Here is a 21,276-nt window from a genome sequence, read left to right as displayed (position 1 = left end):
GTCAGCTGGGGTTCCTGAGCTTGACCACAGCCTGCAGCAGAGCTGGAGGGGAAGGAGAAGACATGCCTCGGGTGCTGCAGGGGGTGCTGCAGCACCCCCTCTTATCTCTATCTTGAGATAATTTTGGAAGACAGGCAGGTATCTCTGTTCTCTCAGGAGGATACCTCCATGTCTTTGATACATCTCATCAGCAAACCAGGATGGAAATTTCAATATGAAAACAAAACAAAACAAAAACAAAAAAAAAAAAAAAAAAAAAAAAAAAAAAAAAAAAAAAAAAAAGGGGGGGGGGGGGAGCAGTGATTATCCCTTATTATTTCCCATTATTTTTATCATTATCCATCATGGTCAGTTTCTCCACATCAAGACCACAGACTTTTTTTTTTTTTTCTTTCACAACTATGTATCTGTGGATGAGTAAGAGAAAAGAGTTAAATATAAAAGAGCCACACAAAATCAGTCTTCCCTACCTGGTCATTTTAACAAGGAGCTGATAAGTTGGACATCTTCACTCTGAGCTCTGGAATATGCAGAGCAGTACAGTGCTGCTGGGCACCTTTTGGCCAGTGCAAGGTGCTGCTCTGCCTGGCAGGTCACAGGCAGGGCCCCACACTCCCACCTGCACACAGCCGTGTTGTTTGGTCCCTGCGAGAGTTCACTAAGAGACTGTTTGCTCCATTTGGCCTCCGTGCCGAGGCATGTTTAGTGCTCACAGATGTAGCAAGCAGTCTTGGCTAAGGAAAGGCCTTTGCATTGCCCAAGGCAGCTGCTGGCTCTTGCAGCACATATGTGAGGATGCATCCAAACAGCCCCAAGCTCCCTGGCCTGGGCTCAGAGCTGGCTGAGCTCAGCTTGCACACAGGAGCTCCCTGGCCAAGCAGTGCCGTGCTGGGAGTCCCAGGACATGCCAGTGCAAGCACTCGGCTGCCGTAGCACAACTCATGGGCTCCAGCTCACAGCTGGCTCTGCTCAGCCACTGCGGAGGGCAGGTAGGGACACCACGGCTGCACGGATGGAGCCTAAGCAGGGTTGGCACTTTATCTTGCACCAAGCTCTGTTGTTGTTTGGTTTTGTTTTTGTCTTTGTATTTTCCCCAGAGCAGAAGAGAGGGTGTCCTTCTGGTCAAGACCTACTCGGTCTTGGCTGGTGGGTGGTAGCAGATGCTCACAGGCAAGTATAAGAACAAGACAGGCTCATGGCAGTTCTTCTCCAGCTTCCAATAACATGCACCTCTGAAGCTGCCCAAGCAAGAATTATGTATTACATTTAACATCCCTGATGGGATATTTTCTTTTATTAATATGACTGATCACTTTTTGAGGCCTATGGAAACTCATAGTGTCTATAACAACACACAAACTCACGTTCATGGGTGTGTGGGCCCCACAGGTTTGATTTCACCTGGTAGTGGTATCTGCTACCTGACATATCTTTGAGAATCACAGCAGTTTTTTCAAGAGAGAGAAAAAGAGAGAGACAGAGACGGAAGCAGACAGAAAACTTTGAAATTGTTGTCACAGAAGGGGAGTTTCCTGGACAAAATTCTTCCTCCAGACCAGCAGCACCCCCATCTCTCTGCACCCAGCTCACCCATCCCCTGCTCAAACACCCGTACGAAGGCAGAGTCGTTCCTCAAAAGTACAGCTTGGCTGCCTGTATGCTACCAAATCATCCTATTTCCTCCCAGCATAAGCGCTCCTGGGTGTCGGTTTGTTTTAACAGATGTGCTCCACAGCACTCCACAACAGCCGTGCAGATGTGCCTTGCTGGCCTGCACAAGCCAGCTCCTGTTCTTGGCAAACACCAGCCCAGAGTAATCCTGCCCCCGAGGAGCAGGCCTCTCTCCACCTGGGGTTTCAGAAGTGGAGTGGCTCTTCCTCTTGCTCACTGAAAATGAATACCCACATGCACTGTCTCTTTTCCAAGTGTCTGGCCTAGGGTGAAGACCTAGGCACCCCCGTGGGAGCCCTCCTGGCTGGCACAGGCCACCCAGACATGCTACTGCTTGCTACTGAAAGCTCAGAGCACTGTCCCAGATTACAGGGAAAACTGGATTCTTTTTTTTTTTTTTTCCTCTAAGTTTTAATACTGGAAAAAATCATCTCTTTTTATTTGTACCCATAAAATATACAGAACATTTTGTCTTTTTCCCATTTTACTCCTTTCACATAGAAACTAGATTTTTTTTCTTTCAGAGAAAAATTATTCCCTACACTGTAAAGGGATTCCTGCTTGCCTCTTGTCCTTTAATACATGGTGACAAACATGCAATCAGATACTATTTTACCTGTAGCCTTCTTCTGATTCTCCAGGCAAAGAGAACAAGGCAAGAGGTTTCTAAAGCACGGATAATTGATTCCTAAGGGAATAAAGCGCATAGGCATAGCCTGTATCTCTCCCTTTTTCCCACCACATTTCAGACCATTTTCCAATGGCTTAAAGGTGGGACAAAAGCAAGACCTCAGCTAAGTATTTCAGCTTGGTGGTTAAGAGCTCTGTATGCATTCTGTAGCTCTAAAGTCCTGTGACCAGCACACCCAGTTAGCAGTAACTGAATGATGTACGGATCTGGAGTGTAAATAAAACGAATCATTAAAAAAGAAACACACTGTGTTTCCAAGCAGTATATGGATTTATGCTGAATGTAGTATTGAGTTTTGCTGCCTTGCAGTGGAAATCAAACACAAATACTCTGATACTGAATCCCGGAATAGCGATACACATAAACTTAATCTTTCTTTGTGTAACATGGGAAAACATTATCTTTCTCCTTATTCTGCTCAGATTTATTCATTATTCTGGTGTTAAAAAGGCCTTATTTTCTTTCCACTAGCCTTTTATTAGAAGCTATAGTTGACTGAAAGCACAGAAAATCTTTTGCACAGTGCATGTTATCTCATTAGGAAAAGGGCTTAAAAATGCTTTCACATCTTTGCATTACTGCGAAGACAGTAATATTCTTCAAATGAAAGAAAAAAGAAAGCAAACAGAAATGAAATATAAAATAATCTCCATTACACTTGGCTAGACAAGGACTGGCTGAAAATACGGTTACAAGTAGCTAGAGCAGTTGTAGTTTTATTCAGCTGCTTGCCTCAGAGAAAGACTGTGAATGTGAGGTACCAAAATGCCTAGAGGAGAGTCAGAACCACTCCATAACTTTCACAGAATCAGGTAAGACTCATGAATCTTACTGTCTTGATGGCTGATTCTGAGAAAATGCCTGGAGATGGAGATAAATCACACCAAAGAAGCAATAGACTTTGGGAGTACAAAAGCAAATGTGTATGTGGGTGATACCATGAATATTCATGTTATTCATTGCATTGTATGAGGTAGCTGCTACCTGTCAACAAAGGTAACCACGTCAATAACTACAGTTATTTTATTACATCTAAATATAAGAAATGACCCTACTATGAAATTACAAATGTGGCATGTTTAATAGCAAGTGTTGCAATCAGCCTGCTACTAGACAAAGCATTAACTGCATAACTTCAAAGACTTTGGGTATCATATGTCACTGAAAAAAACTGAAGCATTAACAACTCCATACAGGGTCGTAAAATTATTTTAACATAATTATCAAAAACAACACACAAAAAAACACCCTCTGACAAGGGACCTATCAGGAGGATTCTTCATGCAGTAGAGGAGAAACAGCCTCTAGTCCTACACAGAAACAACCAGCTCATGAACAGGAGGCCACCTACAAGACACGGAATGGCCACTGCTGCAAACAGGAGGCCAGATGGATAGCAGTTTGGGTGGAAACGTCCTGTGTTCAGGTTTCTGCCATCACACAGATCACCAATAACATTTTAAACTGCCCTAGGAAATTCAATGGAAGCACAGGTGCTGTTCCTATAAAGAGTATTAGATTCTAGGCAATTTAAAGCAGAAAATAAAGCTTCACTAATTTTGTATTTTCACCCACACTTTGGATGACTCACATACTCCCTACCTTAGTTAGGTAGGCCTCTCTCATGACCCAAGTCATCCAGACAACTCTGACTTGCCCACATAAGCTACTCACCCTCTGACTAAGCCCGTGAATGGCACTGTGCTTCATTTTGTACAGCAGTCAAAAGAGAATGAGAACCTACGAACTTCTTAAGGGCTAATGAATGTCTTAAAAAAAGACCCCCTCTTACTACAACCTGCTTAATGTCTTCTGGAATACGAGTTCTCCTGAGACAATGGTAGAGAAAGACATGAAAAGGAAAAGACAGTTTCTAAAATATGCCTGTTTCACCCCATCTTAGATATTTTGTCCATCATACCATAAAATAAGACAATACTTACAAGCCCTGACAAAAACATTGTGTGGCAAACATAGGTCATTCTTTGGGATTTGTATGAGGGGATAAAGCAACATAAATAACTGGGCAACACATCATTTTGAGTGTTTGGACCTCATAAATTCATGTGCACCTCTTGAAACAGTCCAGTGCGTACCCTGTGAAAACCTGTTTAAGTCACACACAAGGAATTGCACAGAATGCAGCACTTGTCAAACTGGAGAAGTGTTTTACTTTTTGAAGAATTACCTTTGCCTCTCAAAAAAAAAAAAAAAAAAAAAAAAAAAAAAAAAAAAGATGTGGATCTGCAAAATTACTGAAGGATAAGTTTCTTTCCTTTTCTTTACCATTAATCACAATCTGATTACAGAGCAATAATTTTATTTAAACCTGAACCTTTTTCATGGATGCTTCAAAGAAGAATGTATGGATTATAGTGAAATGGCTGTGGTTTCATGAACATGTAAGGAATATTTTAATTGGACGTTGTTAATAACTGCTGCAAATGTTTTCTATTATGTTAGCATTATTTGGTTTTGATCATTCATGTTTTCATTCCAAAGAGAATACTGAATTAATTTTTGGTGTTGAAACATTATCTCATTTTTTATTATTCCAAGAAAAACCGGTAGTGTTTTAACACCCACAAATAAATATGTCCTCAGAGGAAAATATTTTTAGTTATAGGTTTAAACCTTTGTATTCTTACAGAAACTTAAAACAAAGAAACAATTATTTAAAATTAACTGTCAATGTCATAGAAAGGGACAAAGTAATATTTAAGAGGTGTTTTTCGCTCATTTGATCTTTGCACAGCTAGTAAAGGATCTGACCTTAATATTCACTAATATCAACAGGAATTTGTTCCTTAATGTTAGTAAATGATGAATCAAGCTCCAAATATGTCATTCAGGATCTCACAGTTGAAAGGCTTAGTCACTGCGAAAGGGAAACATTTAGAGTCTCTAGAGTAAATAAAATAGGGCACATGCTATGGCATTGCAGATAACATCTTCTCATCTAGATGCCACCTCATAACATGCCCTAAAATAGGAAGTACATTGCTGCTAATCTGGAACTGTGCTAAACCTAAAGTCAAGGAGATGATATATGGGTTGTATTTAGGAACCTGTGGAGATGACAGAAAAGATTACTTATAATTATTTTAATCTATCCACAAAAAAACTTGATGTTTAGCAGAGTTTCTTTATCAGCCCTGTTGGAGAGATTTGCAAATGATTCACCTGAAGAACCTTGATGAGGATTTGTTTTGTGATGTATGTTTTCAAATGTGCCCTCAGTGGTACAGCACTCAGAGCATTTGATGGAACCAGAAGAAAGTGCTGGGAGCAGCGGAGCTCAGCAGCGATCCTACGTCGCTTAGGATTACTTAGGATTCTGGCAGAATAACCCGAGGGAGGGTAGGAGCTGAAAGAGAGAAGAACCCGATTCGTGCCAGTGCTAAAAAACGACTGACCTTTGAATAGTAAATCCACTGGTAGTTGTATGTAGCAGCACAGGCCCAAAGTAAGGATAACAATAAACGATGCCTGGTGATGACAGCTAAAGCCAGAGCCCTAAAGCATGTATCTCCTGAACAGAGCCAAGCAAATCATGAGCCTGTGCCTCTGATCAAAGGCCACCAAGAAAGTGCTGCAGCATTCCTTGGCAAGTTCGGAAGATCCCATGGCTATTTTTGACCACTACCATGTGGTGGCCAGCCAATATAATTTGCAGATGGACAGATGATCACCTCTTGTTGCCAAAAAGCCTTAAGAGATTTGCAAACCTTCTCTTAAAGAGAACCACAGCATTTCTAAGCTCTCTCCCAAGCCGTCACATCTCAGTGCAGGTTGAGCTGTGAAACAGTGTCCAGTGGGTGATGGGGCAAAGCCATCCGTACACCCAGAAGAGGGATCATGTCAAGGCCATGAAGGTGCATTTAGCATGGGTGAAGTCTGGTTCTGAGCATAGACATGCTGTTTTGCAGTGTCTCAGGCAACCACGAAAACATAAATCTGTTGAAATTTGAGGGATGCTTTAGGGAGAGCTGAAGCCCCTTTGAATAACACTCTTCTGTCAGCAGAAAATCAATTGTGTGGAAATTGTGCCAGCTGAGCATCCCTCTTAGCATTCTGAAACATAATGTCACGTAGGAGGATGCCAGAGAAGTAGTGAGAAAACAAAAGAAACTGCAAGACAGGGCCTTGCAAGTCTCCAGTGGAAATGGTTTTCATATCGAATGACATAAGTGTCAAATATGAGTCACTGCTGCCATTTCTGACTGCCCAAAAGAGAAAAATGTATACTCTGTGGTCAAGGCAGAGCGTGATAGGATAAAAGATACTGTGCAGTTGGACACCAGTGCAAATGAGCTGCTGAGGGTTGATATTACTGAGATAAAGGTGTCTCTCTATAAGGCACATCACATTTCCATAGCACTTCATGAAGGACTGGAAACAGACTCTCCTAGCCCGTGTGAGTTTACCAATGTTTCAGGGACAGAAAGCAATACTCAAGGAAAGCTCTCCTGAAGCACTGCCCACACTCGGTAGCTGTGGTGATTAATACCAGGCTGTTGTTTTAAAAAACAGGATTGGAACAAGAAAAATGTAGCTCTGCTTCATTTTTCTTTTTAATTCGTTGCCAAGTGCAGGTTATGATTGACAGTTGGATGCAAAGAAAAGTTTAGATCGGGGTGTTATTATCTAGACATAAAAAAGATGAAGGAGAAGCGCCTGCAGAAGTGTGTACATGTAATACGTGCCTTTTCTTTTTGGGAGCATGGTCTTATACAAAGTTGGCTGCTTAAACTACAAGCACAGTGGTCCTGTCCTCAGCCATTACAATATCTTTAGCCAGACTCCACCAGTTTACAAACACCAAGAATCTGGCTGATTTTCTGCCTTTGAATCCCACTTTGTTGTCTGTGAGATTTGCCTTCGGTTTACCCAAGTTTAGTGTACTTCAGTAACTCAGTCAACAGAGGGAAGTAGATGGCAAACATTCCCTCCCAGGATGAGGCCTTACTTTCTGTCTGTTTGGCGATACGACAGCCAAAATCCTCCAGCCAGCACTTCTGCGCTTTGCCATCACGCTTCCTCTCTAGACAAGGCATCTCTGCCTCTTAAAATTCGAAGTAGTACGACTCTTTCTAGTCTTTCTCCACACCAGTAGTGTACATGGTTCAAATTAACCTCACTTCTTCAATGATTCATTCAGAATGAAGCATCTGTTAGGAAAAATAATAATAATAATAATAATGTTACACAGATCCTTCCCTGCTCCTCTGGACACCTTAGAAGCATATGTGTCTTTAAATTTAAGGTCACAAGGTGTCATCCCCTGTGTGCCATGCACAGGCTGTGTTATCTCTGAGATTATAAGAGAAAGTTCAGGGGCCAGGAGGGAGGATTTGCAGTGACGCCTACAACTGCTGTTACTTTTTATGTATGCTTGCTCGTAAGCCAGGAGGCTCTGATAATTCAGTGTGTCCACCATGACTTACTTTTCAGACTGGCCTTTGCAGAACAATATCCCCATTTTTAGTTAATTCAAACTTGCTAACGGTGACTATTTCACCAGCAGAAACATAGCCCCTCGTTTGGAAAAAAGCATTTGCAGGAGCACAGCATTCTTGCTCCACAGAGTTGCCAGTACAGCTCTGGGACAAAAGATGCTTTCCGACACTAGATTACTTTCTGGAAGGGAAATTTCCCTGCTTGGTTATATAATAATTGTTTTGCAGTTTTGACCACGTAACACTTGATCTCATAGGTCTTAGGAAGAAAAGGCATTCTTGGACTGCTACAAGAATCTTGCCTCCATGAAAACAGCAGGGCGAAAATTTCAATTATTATGTGTTGTGCCAAGACTCTGCACCGATATTTTTTTCTGGTTTGTTTTGGGTTTTTAAGGAAATCCTCTTTCCCTGGTGCCCTATGTGTTAGAACTGAGCCCAGCCACAGTTGCTGGCCTTAGAGAGGGACAGGAAGGAAAACCAAACAGAGCCAGCCCCCTGTGCCTCAACCTGCAGAATGCCACTGAGACTTCAGGAGACAATGCATGCTATAAAGTCCTTTTTTGGAACAAAAGCACTCTCATTGCACTCTCCTTCTCTGTTAAATCAACAGAGTTGTAAAAGTTATTTCTATAGAAGCCTATTTTTTCTCTCTCTCATAAAATTGTATGCAAGTGTTACCCAAACAGCTCCACTGCTATTGTAGAGCCAACACCCCCGCCCCCAAATGGCGCTGCTTCGCTCCCATGGGCCACCCAAATAAACACAGCAATTGCTCTGCTGCCTCACAGGCTTCCTCCTCCAGTCTTGTGAAAGCCAGAGCATAAACCAAAACTATTCCAGAGACACTAATCTGTACTGTGTTTTCTGCATGCTCCCTAAGGAAAGTCATAATTGACATAGTTTTGTATGTCCTCCAGAAAAGAGTTTTCCTTCCTACCGAAAAGAGATTCAGCCTTTCTCTCTTTACTGAGGATCCCTAAACAGGTCTCCTGTATAAATTACATCTTTTGTCCTGACACTATCGTGAGGGGCCATTTGCCCAAGTTTATAAGGACTCTTTGTTCACTTCTTGAATAGGTTCTTGCCATCACTGCAAGATACAGATTTGCCATTTGAGGCAACTGAGCCATGTGTAGGCACAAATGCTTTGCCAAAGCATCTAGTTGTTTATCTAGTGCTACATATTTGTGATTATTGCTGGTATCTGGCAGTAGAACTAGAGAGGCAGCAGAAGGGAAACAAGCAATTAGTCAGGAAAAATAAAATCTAAAACAGTACTGCTTATGTCCAGGGAAGATTGTAAGAGCACAGATATGTCTGCAGCAGGTCAGGCTCCAGGCCACCTTGTCCAAAAGGAGAGCTATTTTACTGCCAGCTTCTCATCTGGATAATTATGTTCATTTTGTAAATAGAGGCAACCCCAATCTTAATAAGGGTACAGTCCAAGTTATCCTACCTCACTCATCCCCCACCTCTCATGTCCAAGTTTCTGATAAATCACATAGGATTGCTAACCACCATTTCTAGCAATGGGAAGTATTGGGGGGAGCCTCCTCTCCCTTCAATCACAAACTTTCCCTCAGCCCTATCCTCTCTCCACAGTCCCACCAAGTTTTCTTTCATCTTTTTAATTCCTTCCCAAAGCTGCGCTATACCTGTGGACTCCACCTCCTTGACATTTTTGTCACTGCAAGGTTTCCCACTGCGATTCCACCTTGCACCTCATGTTCCTACCACAACCCAGTCCCACACCGGCAATCTGTGCCATCCTAACAGAGCCTTCAGCTGTGCATCCTGCACCACCACCCCCACACATAGATCCTTAGACAAATAAGTTTCCTTCCCTGTACACTCGCTTTGCTCTAGGTCTGGTCCACATGAAGATAACCCTCATGTGTCACCAATTATCCCTTCCAGCTGAAGGGGTCTAAGTAGAAAATCTGAAACCTTCAGCCCTACCAATGAATTGTATGCATGATGATCTGAAACCTCATATGGGAAGCTGTGCCTTCAAATATTTTTTTTTAAGACCTAGTATATAATACACAAAAGAGTATGTTAAAAACATGATGTTGAGTTGTGAAGTCAAATACACAAAAATGCATCTAAGGGGAGCATTAATTTTGCCTAAGAACTCTGTTTCATTCCAACTACAGGCTGGATTTTCTTTCATCAGGGAGTAGTGAAGGGATCTAATTGTTGCTGAAGTAGATGAAGGTGTTTGGAGACTTTGGAGTGTGCAATACAAAAATACAGCCCTACTGCTGAGGGGATTGAAGCGTGCTGGGGGAACTGGGTTCTTTTATTCCTTCCATTTGCATAAGTGCTTTGGGATACTAGGAAAAGGCTTTCTAAGGGTTACCAGTGTTCCTCATTGCCTAGAACTCTGACACAGGAACTAACTCTGTCTGATGTGAAGAAGTACTCATCATCCATGGCTTCAACAAAGTCAAGAGCCATTGTGCTTTGAGTCCAGGAAATCTTGCGTAAGTACTGAAAGAGGGAAGAAAAAGGAAAAAAAAAAAAAAAAGACAACAGGTCCATAACCTCAGCCAAGCACCTCAACCAGCCGTTTTGTTTTCACCTTTCTGAGTCCCAGGTCCCTACGCAGAACTACACCTCCATGGGACATTGCAAAGATCACCTAACTCTGGAGGAGCAAACAAAACACTGCTGAAACTGAAAAGCCCTGGTGATTGGGAGAAGGAGGATTAATAAGAAAAATCCCCTCTTTAGTCAGATTTAAATATAAAAAGGTGTCTGAAATTTTCTGCTGTGCCCTACCAACTCCCCTTGAATACAATTCATTCGGCAACTTCTGCAGTCTTTCAACAAAGATGCTGAGTATGGGTTGCATATACAAATTTGTCTTCATTATCTCTCACGGTTCCCTAGGATTAACAGCATTGTTGCAACAGTTTGTCTGCTGCAAATGAGTGAGGAGCAGATAGTGTCACCAGAAAATTAAATACGAGGTGGCACTAGCCCCTGGCAAAGTCTTCTTTAGCCTTTTGCAGTCAGAAGCTTCAGACATAGTTATTAAAGGAACCTTGTTTGGGGTGTGTCAAATGCAATCTCATAAAAATCTCCTTTCTGATGGGAGTTTTGGGGATATAAAAGTTAATGCAATGCAGATAGCTGAGCTGAACAGGCTGCGTCCCAATAGACTTTGGTATAAAAGTATTTCATTATATAAAGCTTGAATCACAGCTTTCTCAGCAACTGTTTGATACAGACTGGGTTTCTATTTCATGCAAGGCAATGAAAATAATATGGAGGGAAGGCTGCACTTCCTAGCATAGGAGCTGGCAATAAGAGGGGATTCTTTTTCTTTTTTCTTTTTTTTTTTTTTCACTTGAAAGCATATAGCCAAAATGAAAGCTAATGAACAATTTCATTACGGCTCCCTTTTTGCTTAAAAAATGCATAAAGTCAGACTGTCTGGCTAGCACATTATGAGGATATTAATGCTGTGTAAAACAGAAAAAAGAAAAGCAGGGATTTTTCTAACCGGAAACCTGATGCGTCACTCCTTCAGCTTTGTCCCTGGGGGCAGACCATGGGAATTCCCAGTATTGGGCCCCTGTGGCTCTCGGCCAGCTCTGTCACTGAAGCTGTGCTTTCAGCCTGGGATGCTGCTGTGCTGCCGGGGCGGAAAATGAGGCCTCAGTTTGTTAACAGGCAGGATGAGGGCATTCCTGAGGGGCTGTACAGGGAATCACACAGACCTCTGTCAGCACCGTGGAAAAGCAGGGAGCCTTCTTCCTTCCCAGAGAGGAGATAAAAATTGGACAAACATTGCCTAAACCAACAACAACCCACAGATTTTTATAGCTCTGTAACAGATTTTGCTTGAACTTCTTTCAGTGCATGTCTGGCTTGTGGCTGGCTGGGCCGAGAGGAGTATGTGGCGTTTCAAGCCTCTCTTTTGCAACAGGCAAGGGAGTGACAGCAACTTGGCCTGGGATCTGCAATCACGCCTGTCGGTGCGCTTGTTTGATTTGGTGCCCCGAGTCTTGGGACACTGCAGTCCAGCCCCTGGCTTCAGGTTGGGGCTGCACCTGCCTCTTGCTCAACTTGTGCGGGTTGATGTGGTGGAAAAAAAAACACACTGTGTAGTCATAACTGCAGTACCTCAGAACCCAAATATAAGGGAAGGGTCTGTTTTCTAATGAGCTGCTGTTCTGCATGTCCTTTATAACGCTGCTGACTGGTGCATCTTGCCCCCTTCCCCACCAAATGTGAAGGGTATTTGGTTTTGTCCAGCAGGTACGCGCACCCTTCACATCCCCACCCATGCAAATTCTTAAGAGGGTAAAGTTTAATCATTCTTATTCCTCGTGCTGCTTTTGGGAAGAAAAAGAGTACTTTTGTCATTGTGTGCTCCAAAAAACAAGTCTCTAAGGAGCCCAAACTTCCTGTTACCAATGCCTTAAACTTTGCCCCACCTTTGTGAAGCACAAGCAACTCATGGAAGAATGTCATCCACTCTAACAATTGATTTTCTTCTGTACGATAACGTCAGACCTTTTAAATAAAAGGCTGACCCGTCTCCTTCTAAAATAATTCGTCTGTTTTATGGAGTGTTGTTCTGATTATATACAATTCCCACAAGAAGGGAAGTACCTTTAAAATAAGGACTATTCAGTACTAGTACAGGATTTCCTCTTGTTGTTGATAATTTCCTCTTAACAGAAGACGCAATGAATCCCAGAGAAATTCAAAGGGGCAATCTACAGACAGTTAGGCATCGACATTATACAGGGAACATTGTTCAATCAAATTGATGTTTCCCTTACGAAGTAAAAAATAGATCTGCCTGCTGTGTAGCATGTGAAAGAGTTCCTACAGCACCCACTTCAGTTCCCTTCGCTACTTTTTCAAATCAGCATAAAATCCCACAAGTTTTTACATAACCATCACTGAACAACAATAGATGACAATTATTTTCATTTCATCTTTTGATATTGAAATTCAGTCTCTGAAATGGCCTCTCTGATAAAGGAGACAGGCTCGGTGATAATAGGAACCAGTATTACAAAGTTATTATCTGCACTATAAATAGCCTACATATAATGCAAAGCAAGTCAGGTGCTCTTGGTGCTCTCTGCTAGGAGTAGAGAAGTGGCTCCGTACTCACTTTCACTAGGTCTAGCTTCTCTCTACCAGAACACGCACCTGCCCTCTTCACTTCATGGTGAAGGAGACCTCACACCTATGTCGATGACTAACACATACCGAAAATCAATGTACCAAAATTTGGGAGCTAAGCAGGTGAGAAACTGAGAAATTCGTGGAAATGGCTGCCAGTCATTTGGAGCTTATATCAGTTATCCCGATATATCAAATTCTCCATCATGTCAGGCCACAAGCCCTCTCTCATTCACAGGCCACACTTAATTCCTTCACCCTCTTATGGTCATTTGACCAAACTGTACAAACACAACCAGCAAATCATGCTGCGATGCATTCTTGCAGTAGGTCACCCAAGCCCTGTTTCCTCCCCAGCTGGGGAGATGACCCACCAGAGTAGACAAAGATATCCACACACATTTCTTCCAGCACCTTACTGTTTTTAAATTATTTGCCTCAATTCTTGTGTGTTGCTCATCTGATTCTGGCTGACTGAGCAAAACTGCAATTTACTAAGATTATTCCCTTCCCCTTTCCAAATCACTTACGTACTTGCATACAGCTTATTTTGTCATCTGACGACAGTTATTTCTGTATCTTTGCAACAGGCAATGCAAACAATGCAACTCTTCATTCATCTGCTCACAGCCTTCGCTTTCCTCTGATCCACATTAGCCTTCCTTCCTGCTCTCTACCATTCTCCTCTCAGAGCTGTTCCACCAACTTTTCTGCTCCAACATCCTTGCTTCTGTGAAACAGGGCAAGACGGAGAAATGCACACATCACCAGGATTTAACCCATTACTACTGTCTGCTCCTGGATATTACAGCTTACCTTGGAGACCATGCAAGCTGCCTGGAATACTCCATGAAGATTTTCTAATGCAGAGAGAAGAGAGTGGTCTGCAGGGGTTTCCCCGTGCTGAGGCTGCCCTGACAAGCAGAAGCACGAAAGAGATGCAGAACTGGCTCCAGCTATCTCCTCTTCCTTTCCAGGAGGCTTCTCCTGAAGAAAGAAGCCTCATAATAGCCTCTGAAAAGGTCCAAGCAATGGAACATGGTTAAGGGCTTCATAAGCAGGGCACGATGCTCCAAGTGGTCAGCTGTTTTGAGCACTTAGAGAAGCCGCTGCTGCATCAGACAGCTGCGTTACAGGATATGTTGAAGAACAAGACACAGCTGGAAGAGAACCTCTGTCTGTGAACTCTGGGGTCCTGGGAAGGCTTGGGCGGGCTGCAGACAGTATGGGTTAAAACAAGGCAGTTTGGTCAACTCCTTCATGCTATATGAATAATAAGTAGAATTTGCTAAAAAAAAAAATACGTGGGATGAGGTGGAATAAGAGAGAGCAACATGAAATACCCAAGTACTTCCTTAATAAAGGCTTCATTCAGATGAATTCTTCAGACTCCCAAAAGACACCTTCAAATTTCAGTATCTTGCTTGGCACCGGCATTTCAACATTTATTACTGCAGTCAAGCTACTATATTGCAAGCATGAGTCAGTGCCTGCATCTTCTGGCTCCAGAAGAAAGGGCCTGTCCTCATTTTTATTTATAAGCTGGGCAAGTGGAAGGAGAGGCATTCGGTTACTGGCAAAGCATGGGCTGCTCCACGGGGCCAGGTAGACCGGTTAATACATGGGCACGCTCACACCTCGTGTGCTGAGTCACCTGGCAAGCACCACAGCCCGTCTCTACAACCTTTCATGTGAGGCCTCAGAAAAGGGCTTTGTAAATCGTTTTTGTTGCCTTCCAGCACAAAGCCAATAGCCTGCACATTATTCACTGCAGGCTTCAGCTCAGTATGGAGTATATTGTGATCCAAACTGGGAGTTTCTGGCAAGAAAAGCCTGTGAATAGGCACACAATATAAAACAGGAAGAAGGGTTTCAGTTTATCTGCGCTCGCTTGGGCTTGTTTGTTTCTCGGAAAAACGTGGGCTTCCCACCACTAAGTAATAGCCTGGAAAGGCTCCTGTCACCTGGGGACTCGCATGCTGATGTGTGAGTGAAGAGGGCAACAGTCAGGATTCATGTATTTTAGCGTGATCCTAATAAACTGTGTCACGCTGCAAGTGTAAGGCGGGAGCGCTGAACAGAAACAGGCCTAAGAACTAGTGACAGCTTCTTTCCAAAAGCAAAAAATATCACTTTGATGAGCTATTTCTTTATGCCAAATCAGAGTGGATTTCCAAAGGTTTGTATCTAATTTTATGCAGTATTTCCAGCTTCTTAAATTCATCCTGCACTTGAATCCAGCTTCCTCAAGAAAGGAAGACAATATTTGCTTGTATAAAATACCACGTCGTCTTACATCCCACACAAAATGCTAGCCTGAGGATTTCCGGACAGACAGGGTTCATCCAAAGAGATTTAAGGTAGTTGGGGGTCACGGGATCAAGTCACATCTGCATTTCCTTTCTTCTCCACTACCTCTCTGGCTAAGCTTTTGCTCCTGAATTTGCTTTTTTTGCACTAGGGTAAACAAGTAAATATTTTGGGCTCAGGAGCTATCTGCTGCCTATGGGAGCAAGCTTATCTTGCCTTTCTCAGTCTGTGCAGAAACCTTGTATTCTACAGGAAATAAAAATAGCAGAATGTCTCAGAACTGCAGTTTTCAAGAAACAACAGCATTTGTCACTTACACAGAAAATTTCCAGCTACCAGCCTCCTGAAGAAAGGAGAACAAACAATGCCATTGCTTTTTCCCTGCTGACAAAACGGATATCATTAAGTGATTGCCAGGCATGAAATACTGAGTTAGCAGCACAAGTCGCTGTATAGCCCTGGACTTGTTTCTTCAGTCTCTAGAAGTTAACATAGTTTTACTGCACTGGTTGAGTATGATTGGTACTTGTCTTTAATACTTTTGCCATTGGGAATGGAAAGAGAAGACTGCATATAGATAAACACCAGCAGCTAAATATTTATTGTGAAATGCTTCTCAGTTTTGCTTAAAATTAGGACAGTGGGACAGAAATAGTTATAGAGGTCTTTCTAAATAAAAGAGCCAGCTATTTAGAGGCAGGCAAAGTCATCTGAATGTCAATGAAATAACCATTAAAAGGCTGAGAAACATTGTCATTGATTAGAAGATCTAAAGTATAGTTGCATGCACTATAGCAATCTTCTACGTTGGAGTTGCTAATTTAATATAAAAGCCTATTAGGGACAGGGCAGAGCATAATTAAACAGGAGACAATACACATCGTGACGAGGAAACTAGATTTGGAATTTTACAGCCTCCCGTTTCATGTTTATACATGAAATACTATACACTTTAATCTCTCCTCAATAACACCTGTGTAGTTCTAGCTGCCCACAGTGTTCTGCGTTTCATATCTAGCAGTGGTCCCGGGCAGCCTGGGACGGAAGGTAGAACAAGGTTACACACTCAAATAACCTCCCACTCTTTCCAGCCTCATGGCAATCCTTCCGAGAAAGCCTAGCCCTCTCTCAGCCTCTCGTCAACGCCACTCCTTAATTGGCCCGAGAGCCCCTCTTCAAACAAAGCAGTCTTCTCCCACAGGACCGAGCTCTTTCTGCTATTTTCTGGCAGAGCTAAATCCAGAGGAGGATACAGCATGTACCAGCGCAAGTGTACTACAAAGTCAAATGCACAGGGAAGAAGTGAGGTACTTCCAGAAGTTGTCGATGTTCTCCAGGTAGAGATTTGCAGGTAGGATGGACCCATCTGCTCACAACTCTTTCAAGGAGAAAACCTTCCTCCTGTGTTTAAGGCTGTCAGGCTGGTGCTTCAAAAAAGCAGCACACCGTGATGATAACACTGCTTGATGACAAATACAGGACCTGTCAGAGACCGTGGGTACACCTGAACACAACTAGGTTGCCAAGTACGGACCTGTGTTAGAGCTACACGACAGTTAAGGATTTCATGAGTGACCAGAAAGGCCTCCGCGTTGGTAAAGATGATCGCTTTTTAATATTAAGATGAAGCAGTACGAATATTTAGTTGCTGTGCAGCTTCAACCTCCTCTTTAGCAGCAACCCATGTCTCCTCACCCTCTGCCCACACGCTGCCAGGCAGGTAGCAGTAACACACAAAATGCATCCTTAACTTTCACTGCCTTGGCTGTTACTCTGAGGCACAGCAGCATTTTAAGCTACACTCAGCTAGCGCAGGTAATACACAAGCAAGGAAAAAGTAAACACATATACCCACAGACACACTCAGTAGCAATTCTTCAACACTGTATATGATAGCAGAGGCACAGAATTGTCCACTGATATATATATATGTATCAGACAAACATGTCATTTAAAATACTTTGTTCTTTCTCCTTTATTTAGCCACAACACAAATACAAGAGCAGTCAAACTCAGTCCAGTGGAACTCACTAGATAAACCTGTTCAGATTAAGATTCTCAGGAAAACAAACAAAATGCACACACACACACACACACACACACACACACACAAATGCAGCAGCGCCCTTACAAAATGAGGAGTGGCACTGAACTGCACCTAAAAGTAAAATACAACCAAAAAAAAAAAAAAAAAAAAGAATCCACCAGTTAGGATACATTTGTTAAGCAATAAAGTTGGGCACTGAACAGGTTCCCACTGTACCATCCCATTGGCTATTTAAATACCAGCATAACTTTTTTCAGGTGCAAATTTGGAGCTCACAGAGGGAAAGAGCCTGATTTCAGTTCCCCAAGAACACAGGGTAACAGAACAATCGTTCCACTGTAACTCAGAGCAGAATCTGGCCCTGTGAAATGAATATGCATACGACCTGCTCTGGCTGGAAGACTACTGTGGGTGACAGTTTTTTTTTCTCCTTCACATCTCCCGCAACAAAACTCACCACCAGTGTAGTTTGTAATTTCACTTTTGCACCCTCCACATTTCAGAGTCTGCTCTAAAGCACATGCTGCTCTTTTGGGCAGAAGAAATAATGTAGTGATTCTGTGATGCGAATAAATGTCCACTAGGGACTAGAATACGACCACCAAATATACCAAATCACTGCAGAAGAAATAGAAATCGGGCTCTGAGATAAAGCTGGTCAAGCTGGTCCATCTGATTTGTCAACGCTTTGTTCAGAAATATAAGACTCCAATATAGTTTACAAAAAGAGTAATTCGTTACAGAACATCTCAATGTCAAAATACTAACAAAAACACAGCTTGTTAAGGCTGAGAAGAGTGGTTTTGGAAAAATTAATAGCTAAACTAAGCTGTTGCTAGCACTAATAGGTGATATCTCTTCATAAAAAGGCGGTCTGATGTACTCAGAAAAAATGGAACATTGGAAACAAGCTGTTTACAAAAGTGATTTAAATGCTCAGAACAGATCTAACACAAGTGTTAACATCCACTATTGTAATTTTATTTTCGGACAACTTCAGCAACTATTTAAAAAAAAAAAAAAAGCTAATACAAAAATGTAGAAAAGAAACAAACAAAAAAAAAATCCAAAGAGATAGTTTTTAGACAAACTTAGTTAAGTTGAAGCTGTACCTTTGTCCCAGTTATTAAAAACTTCAATTTTAAGCGTGGCACAACCCAGCTCAGCTAGGTTTGCAGGCTTCCCCACCCTTACTAAAGGGTTAGTCCTTAGAAGGCTCCAATCTCAGTCCCCCACGGTCTGTACGGTTTGCCGAGGTTCACTGACTGCGTTGGTGCAGACGGGCTCAGCATGTTGGGAGACAGCAGATGGAAGGAGCCAAACGAAAAGGGAAACGCAGACAGAGATGCCATGGAGGAGAGAAGAGGAGGAGACAGTTTGGTCGTGGATGTGACCACGGGGAGCACTGGTCCGACGCTGCCATTTGGGGGCACTCTGAGTGAGGAAGTTTCAGCGTGTGGGGCGGCGATTCTGCTCTGGTGATGCGGTTCTGTGGAAGACGCCGTAGTAGTGGTGTTACCATGCCCGTTTTGAGGCAGCAGCAACGGGTGAGATATGTGAGGGTGATGTCCAAAGGCACTGCCCCAAGGAATGTGTCCAATGCCAGTGTGCGCGCTGCTCGCCGCTTCCCGCTGAGAGGCGTAGTTATTGAGATGAGACACGAGGCGAACCCTCAGAGGGTCAGAGGCATCCAGACCCTCTATAATACTAAGGTATCGAGCTACTTCAGCCAGGCACTCTCGAAACCCTAAACTCCGGTAGTCCATAGCCAAAGCATGAGCATCAAAATAACCTATGAGAAAAGAATGGAGTCTTAAGATGCTGTTTTCTAGTCCTTGTCTACACATTGCCTCCCCACTCCACCCTGCCCTATAAAGCATATTTCACTTGGATGTGGTTAGTATTCCCAACCATAGATTAGCTGCCAAACTCATTTCTATTTCTTCTTGTTGTTGCTGTTGTTTTTAGGATTTTTTAGGCTAACAAGGTTTTCTTTTATTTCTGTGCTGTGATGCTGCAAGTCCCAAGACCGGTCACAGACTGCTGTTTTTAAACTGAAATTGCACGCTACCACTGGGAGGAAAGTACTTTTGTTCTTTTCACGTCTCCCAGTGCAAGCAAAACCACAGCACAGTGAAATTCGTTTGAAACACAAGTCCTGACTTAGAGAGGGGCACTTTTGCAGGCAACTTGTTTATTCGCTGCACAGCACATTTCACCATTTTTGCCCATTCTCTGCACTACTCGCTGAAAGCTGTATTTTTTCTAGCTTCTGCTCTGAAATTTCAGAATGCCAGAGAAACAAACATCCAACAACAGCAAGAAATATGTGTTTTCCAAGTTGCCAGCTTGCCTCAGAGGGCTGACACAGTGCTAGACTTGCAGCTCTTCTTCCCTACAACAAGCCGAAGCTAGTGCTGTAAAACGTCTGGGCTGTAAATCTTCCCCAAGAAGAAGAAAGCCCTAAAGAGCTGCACCGTACCTTTCCCTCCCGCCGTGTGCAGCATTTTCAGGTGGTCGACGGTCATCTGCAGGATCTCTGCCTTCTCCAGCTTGGCCGACCCCTAGGAGGGAAGGGGGAGCGGGAAACTTTCCAGGCAGGGCCGGGGATGCCCGAGCCCTTCCTGGAGCAGCTCGGGGAGGGCAAACCCGGTGCGGGGCTGGGAACCACCGACCTGCTTCTCGAAGGCGCTGGGCACCAGCCTCCTCAGCTCCGACAGGCTGTTGTTGATGCGGTCGCGGCGGCGCTTCTCGATGATCTGCGGGGCAGAGCGGGGTGAGGGGCTGCGGGGAGGGGGCAGCCCCCTCCATCCATCCCTCTATCCCCCCATCCACCCCTCACTCACCCCTCGGCGCCTCTTCCTGGCCAGGATCTGCGAGGTGGCTGAGGGCGACACGGAGCCCGGCGTCCTGCGGGGAGGAGCGGGGCTGAGCGGGCAGCGCAGCACACGGGACACCCCCACACCCCCATACCCACACCCCCACACACCCCATAAACCCCCGCCTCCTCGCTCTCACCCGTTCTCATCCGCGCTCTCCTTCTCCACCTCGACGGCCTCGTCCAGCTCCTCGCTGTCCGACGAGCTGGACTCGGGGTGCGCCCGCTTCATGGCGGCGGCGGGGCGAGGGCGGCCGTTGGGCAGGCGGCGGGCGGCGCGCGGCACCAGGGCGCGCGGCAGCAGGGGGCCCGGTGCACGCCCCGCGCCCGTCTCCCCCATGGCGGCCCCGCGCCGCGCCAGCAGCAGCAGCAGCAGCAGCAGCAATAGGAGCAGGAGCAGCAACAGGAGCAGGAGCAGCAGCACCAGCAGCAGCTGCAGCCGCCGCCCGCCGCCACGCGCGGCCCCCGCCTCGCCCATTGGCCGCCGCCGCGCGGCGCTCGGCCAATCGCCGCCCGGCACAGCCGCCGCGGTGCCGCCCCCGCCGCGCGCCGCCGTGGGAAAGCTGCGGTGTGGGGCTGGAGGTGGCGTGGGGGGGTGGCATGTCGGGGGGTCGTGACATGTCGTGGTGTCGTGACATGTCGTGGTGTCGTGGCGTGTCGTGGTGGCAGGGTGTGTGTGGAGTCTGTACGTGAAGGCCCGCCGGGCCTGGGTGTGTTCGCCGCACGCAGCCGCTGCCTCCTGTTTTGTGAAGCTGAGAGTGCGGGCAGGAAGGGAAAAAATGATAAAAATAATGACAAGAATAATAAAATATGGTACTAAATGATAAAAAATAAATAATAAAAATAGATAATAAAAATAAATAATAAAAATGAATAATAAAAATGAATAATAAAAATAATAAAGGGGTAATAAATAATAAAAATAGATAATAAAAATAAATGATAAACATGAATAATAAAAATTAATAAAGGGGTAATAAATAATAAAAATAAATAATAAAAATAAATGATAAATAAAAAATAATAAATGGGTACTAAATAATAAAAATAAATGATAAAAATAAAT

The 21,276-nt window shown here is 43.9% G+C and overlaps 1 protein-coding gene across 1 annotated transcript; it reads right to left on the bottom strand.

Moving 5' to 3' along the window:
• Positions 1 to 17,232: 17,232 nt before the first annotated feature.
• HEY1 (hes related family bHLH transcription factor with YRPW motif 1) lies at positions 17,233 to 20,669 on the bottom strand. Its single transcript, XM_027452385.3, has 5 exons — positions 20,351 to 20,669; positions 20,179 to 20,242; positions 20,008 to 20,091; positions 19,815 to 19,896; positions 17,233 to 19,124 (listed from the first exon to the last, which is right to left on the bottom strand). The coding sequence occupies exons 1-5, from the start codon at positions 20,548 to 20,550 to the stop codon at positions 18,541 to 18,543; spliced, it is 1,014 nt and encodes a 337-aa protein (XP_027308186.1). The 5' UTR covers positions 20,551 to 20,669; the 3' UTR covers positions 17,233 to 18,540.
• Positions 20,670 to 21,276: the final 607 nt, after the last annotated feature.

The sequence above is a fragment of the Anas platyrhynchos genome, chromosome 2, assembly GCF_047663525.1.
Source record: "Anas platyrhynchos isolate ZD024472 breed Pekin duck chromosome 2, IASCAAS_PekinDuck_T2T, whole genome shotgun sequence".
Classification (NCBI taxonomy): domain Eukaryota; kingdom Metazoa; phylum Chordata; class Aves; order Anseriformes; family Anatidae; genus Anas; species Anas platyrhynchos.
Note: the sequence above shows the minus strand (reverse complement) of the source record. Positions and strands in the feature narration are given on the sequence as shown.

What these genes read in the sequence shown, in the direction of transcription:
- HEY1 (XM_027452385.3), bottom strand. Translation starts at nt 20,550, where the DNA reads ATGGGGGAGACGGGCGCGGGGCGTGCACCGGGCCCCCTGCTGCCGCGC. An exon ending in GAGAGCGCGGATGAGAACGG is followed by an intron (nt 20,243 to 20,350) that starts GTGAGAGCGAGG and finishes TCCTCCCCGCAG; the next exon opens with GACGCCGGGCTCCGTGTCGC. An exon ending in CCAGGAAGAGGCGCCGAGGG is followed by an intron (nt 20,092 to 20,178) that starts GTGAGTGAGGGG and finishes TCTGCCCCGCAG; the next exon opens with ATCATCGAGAAGCGCCGCCG.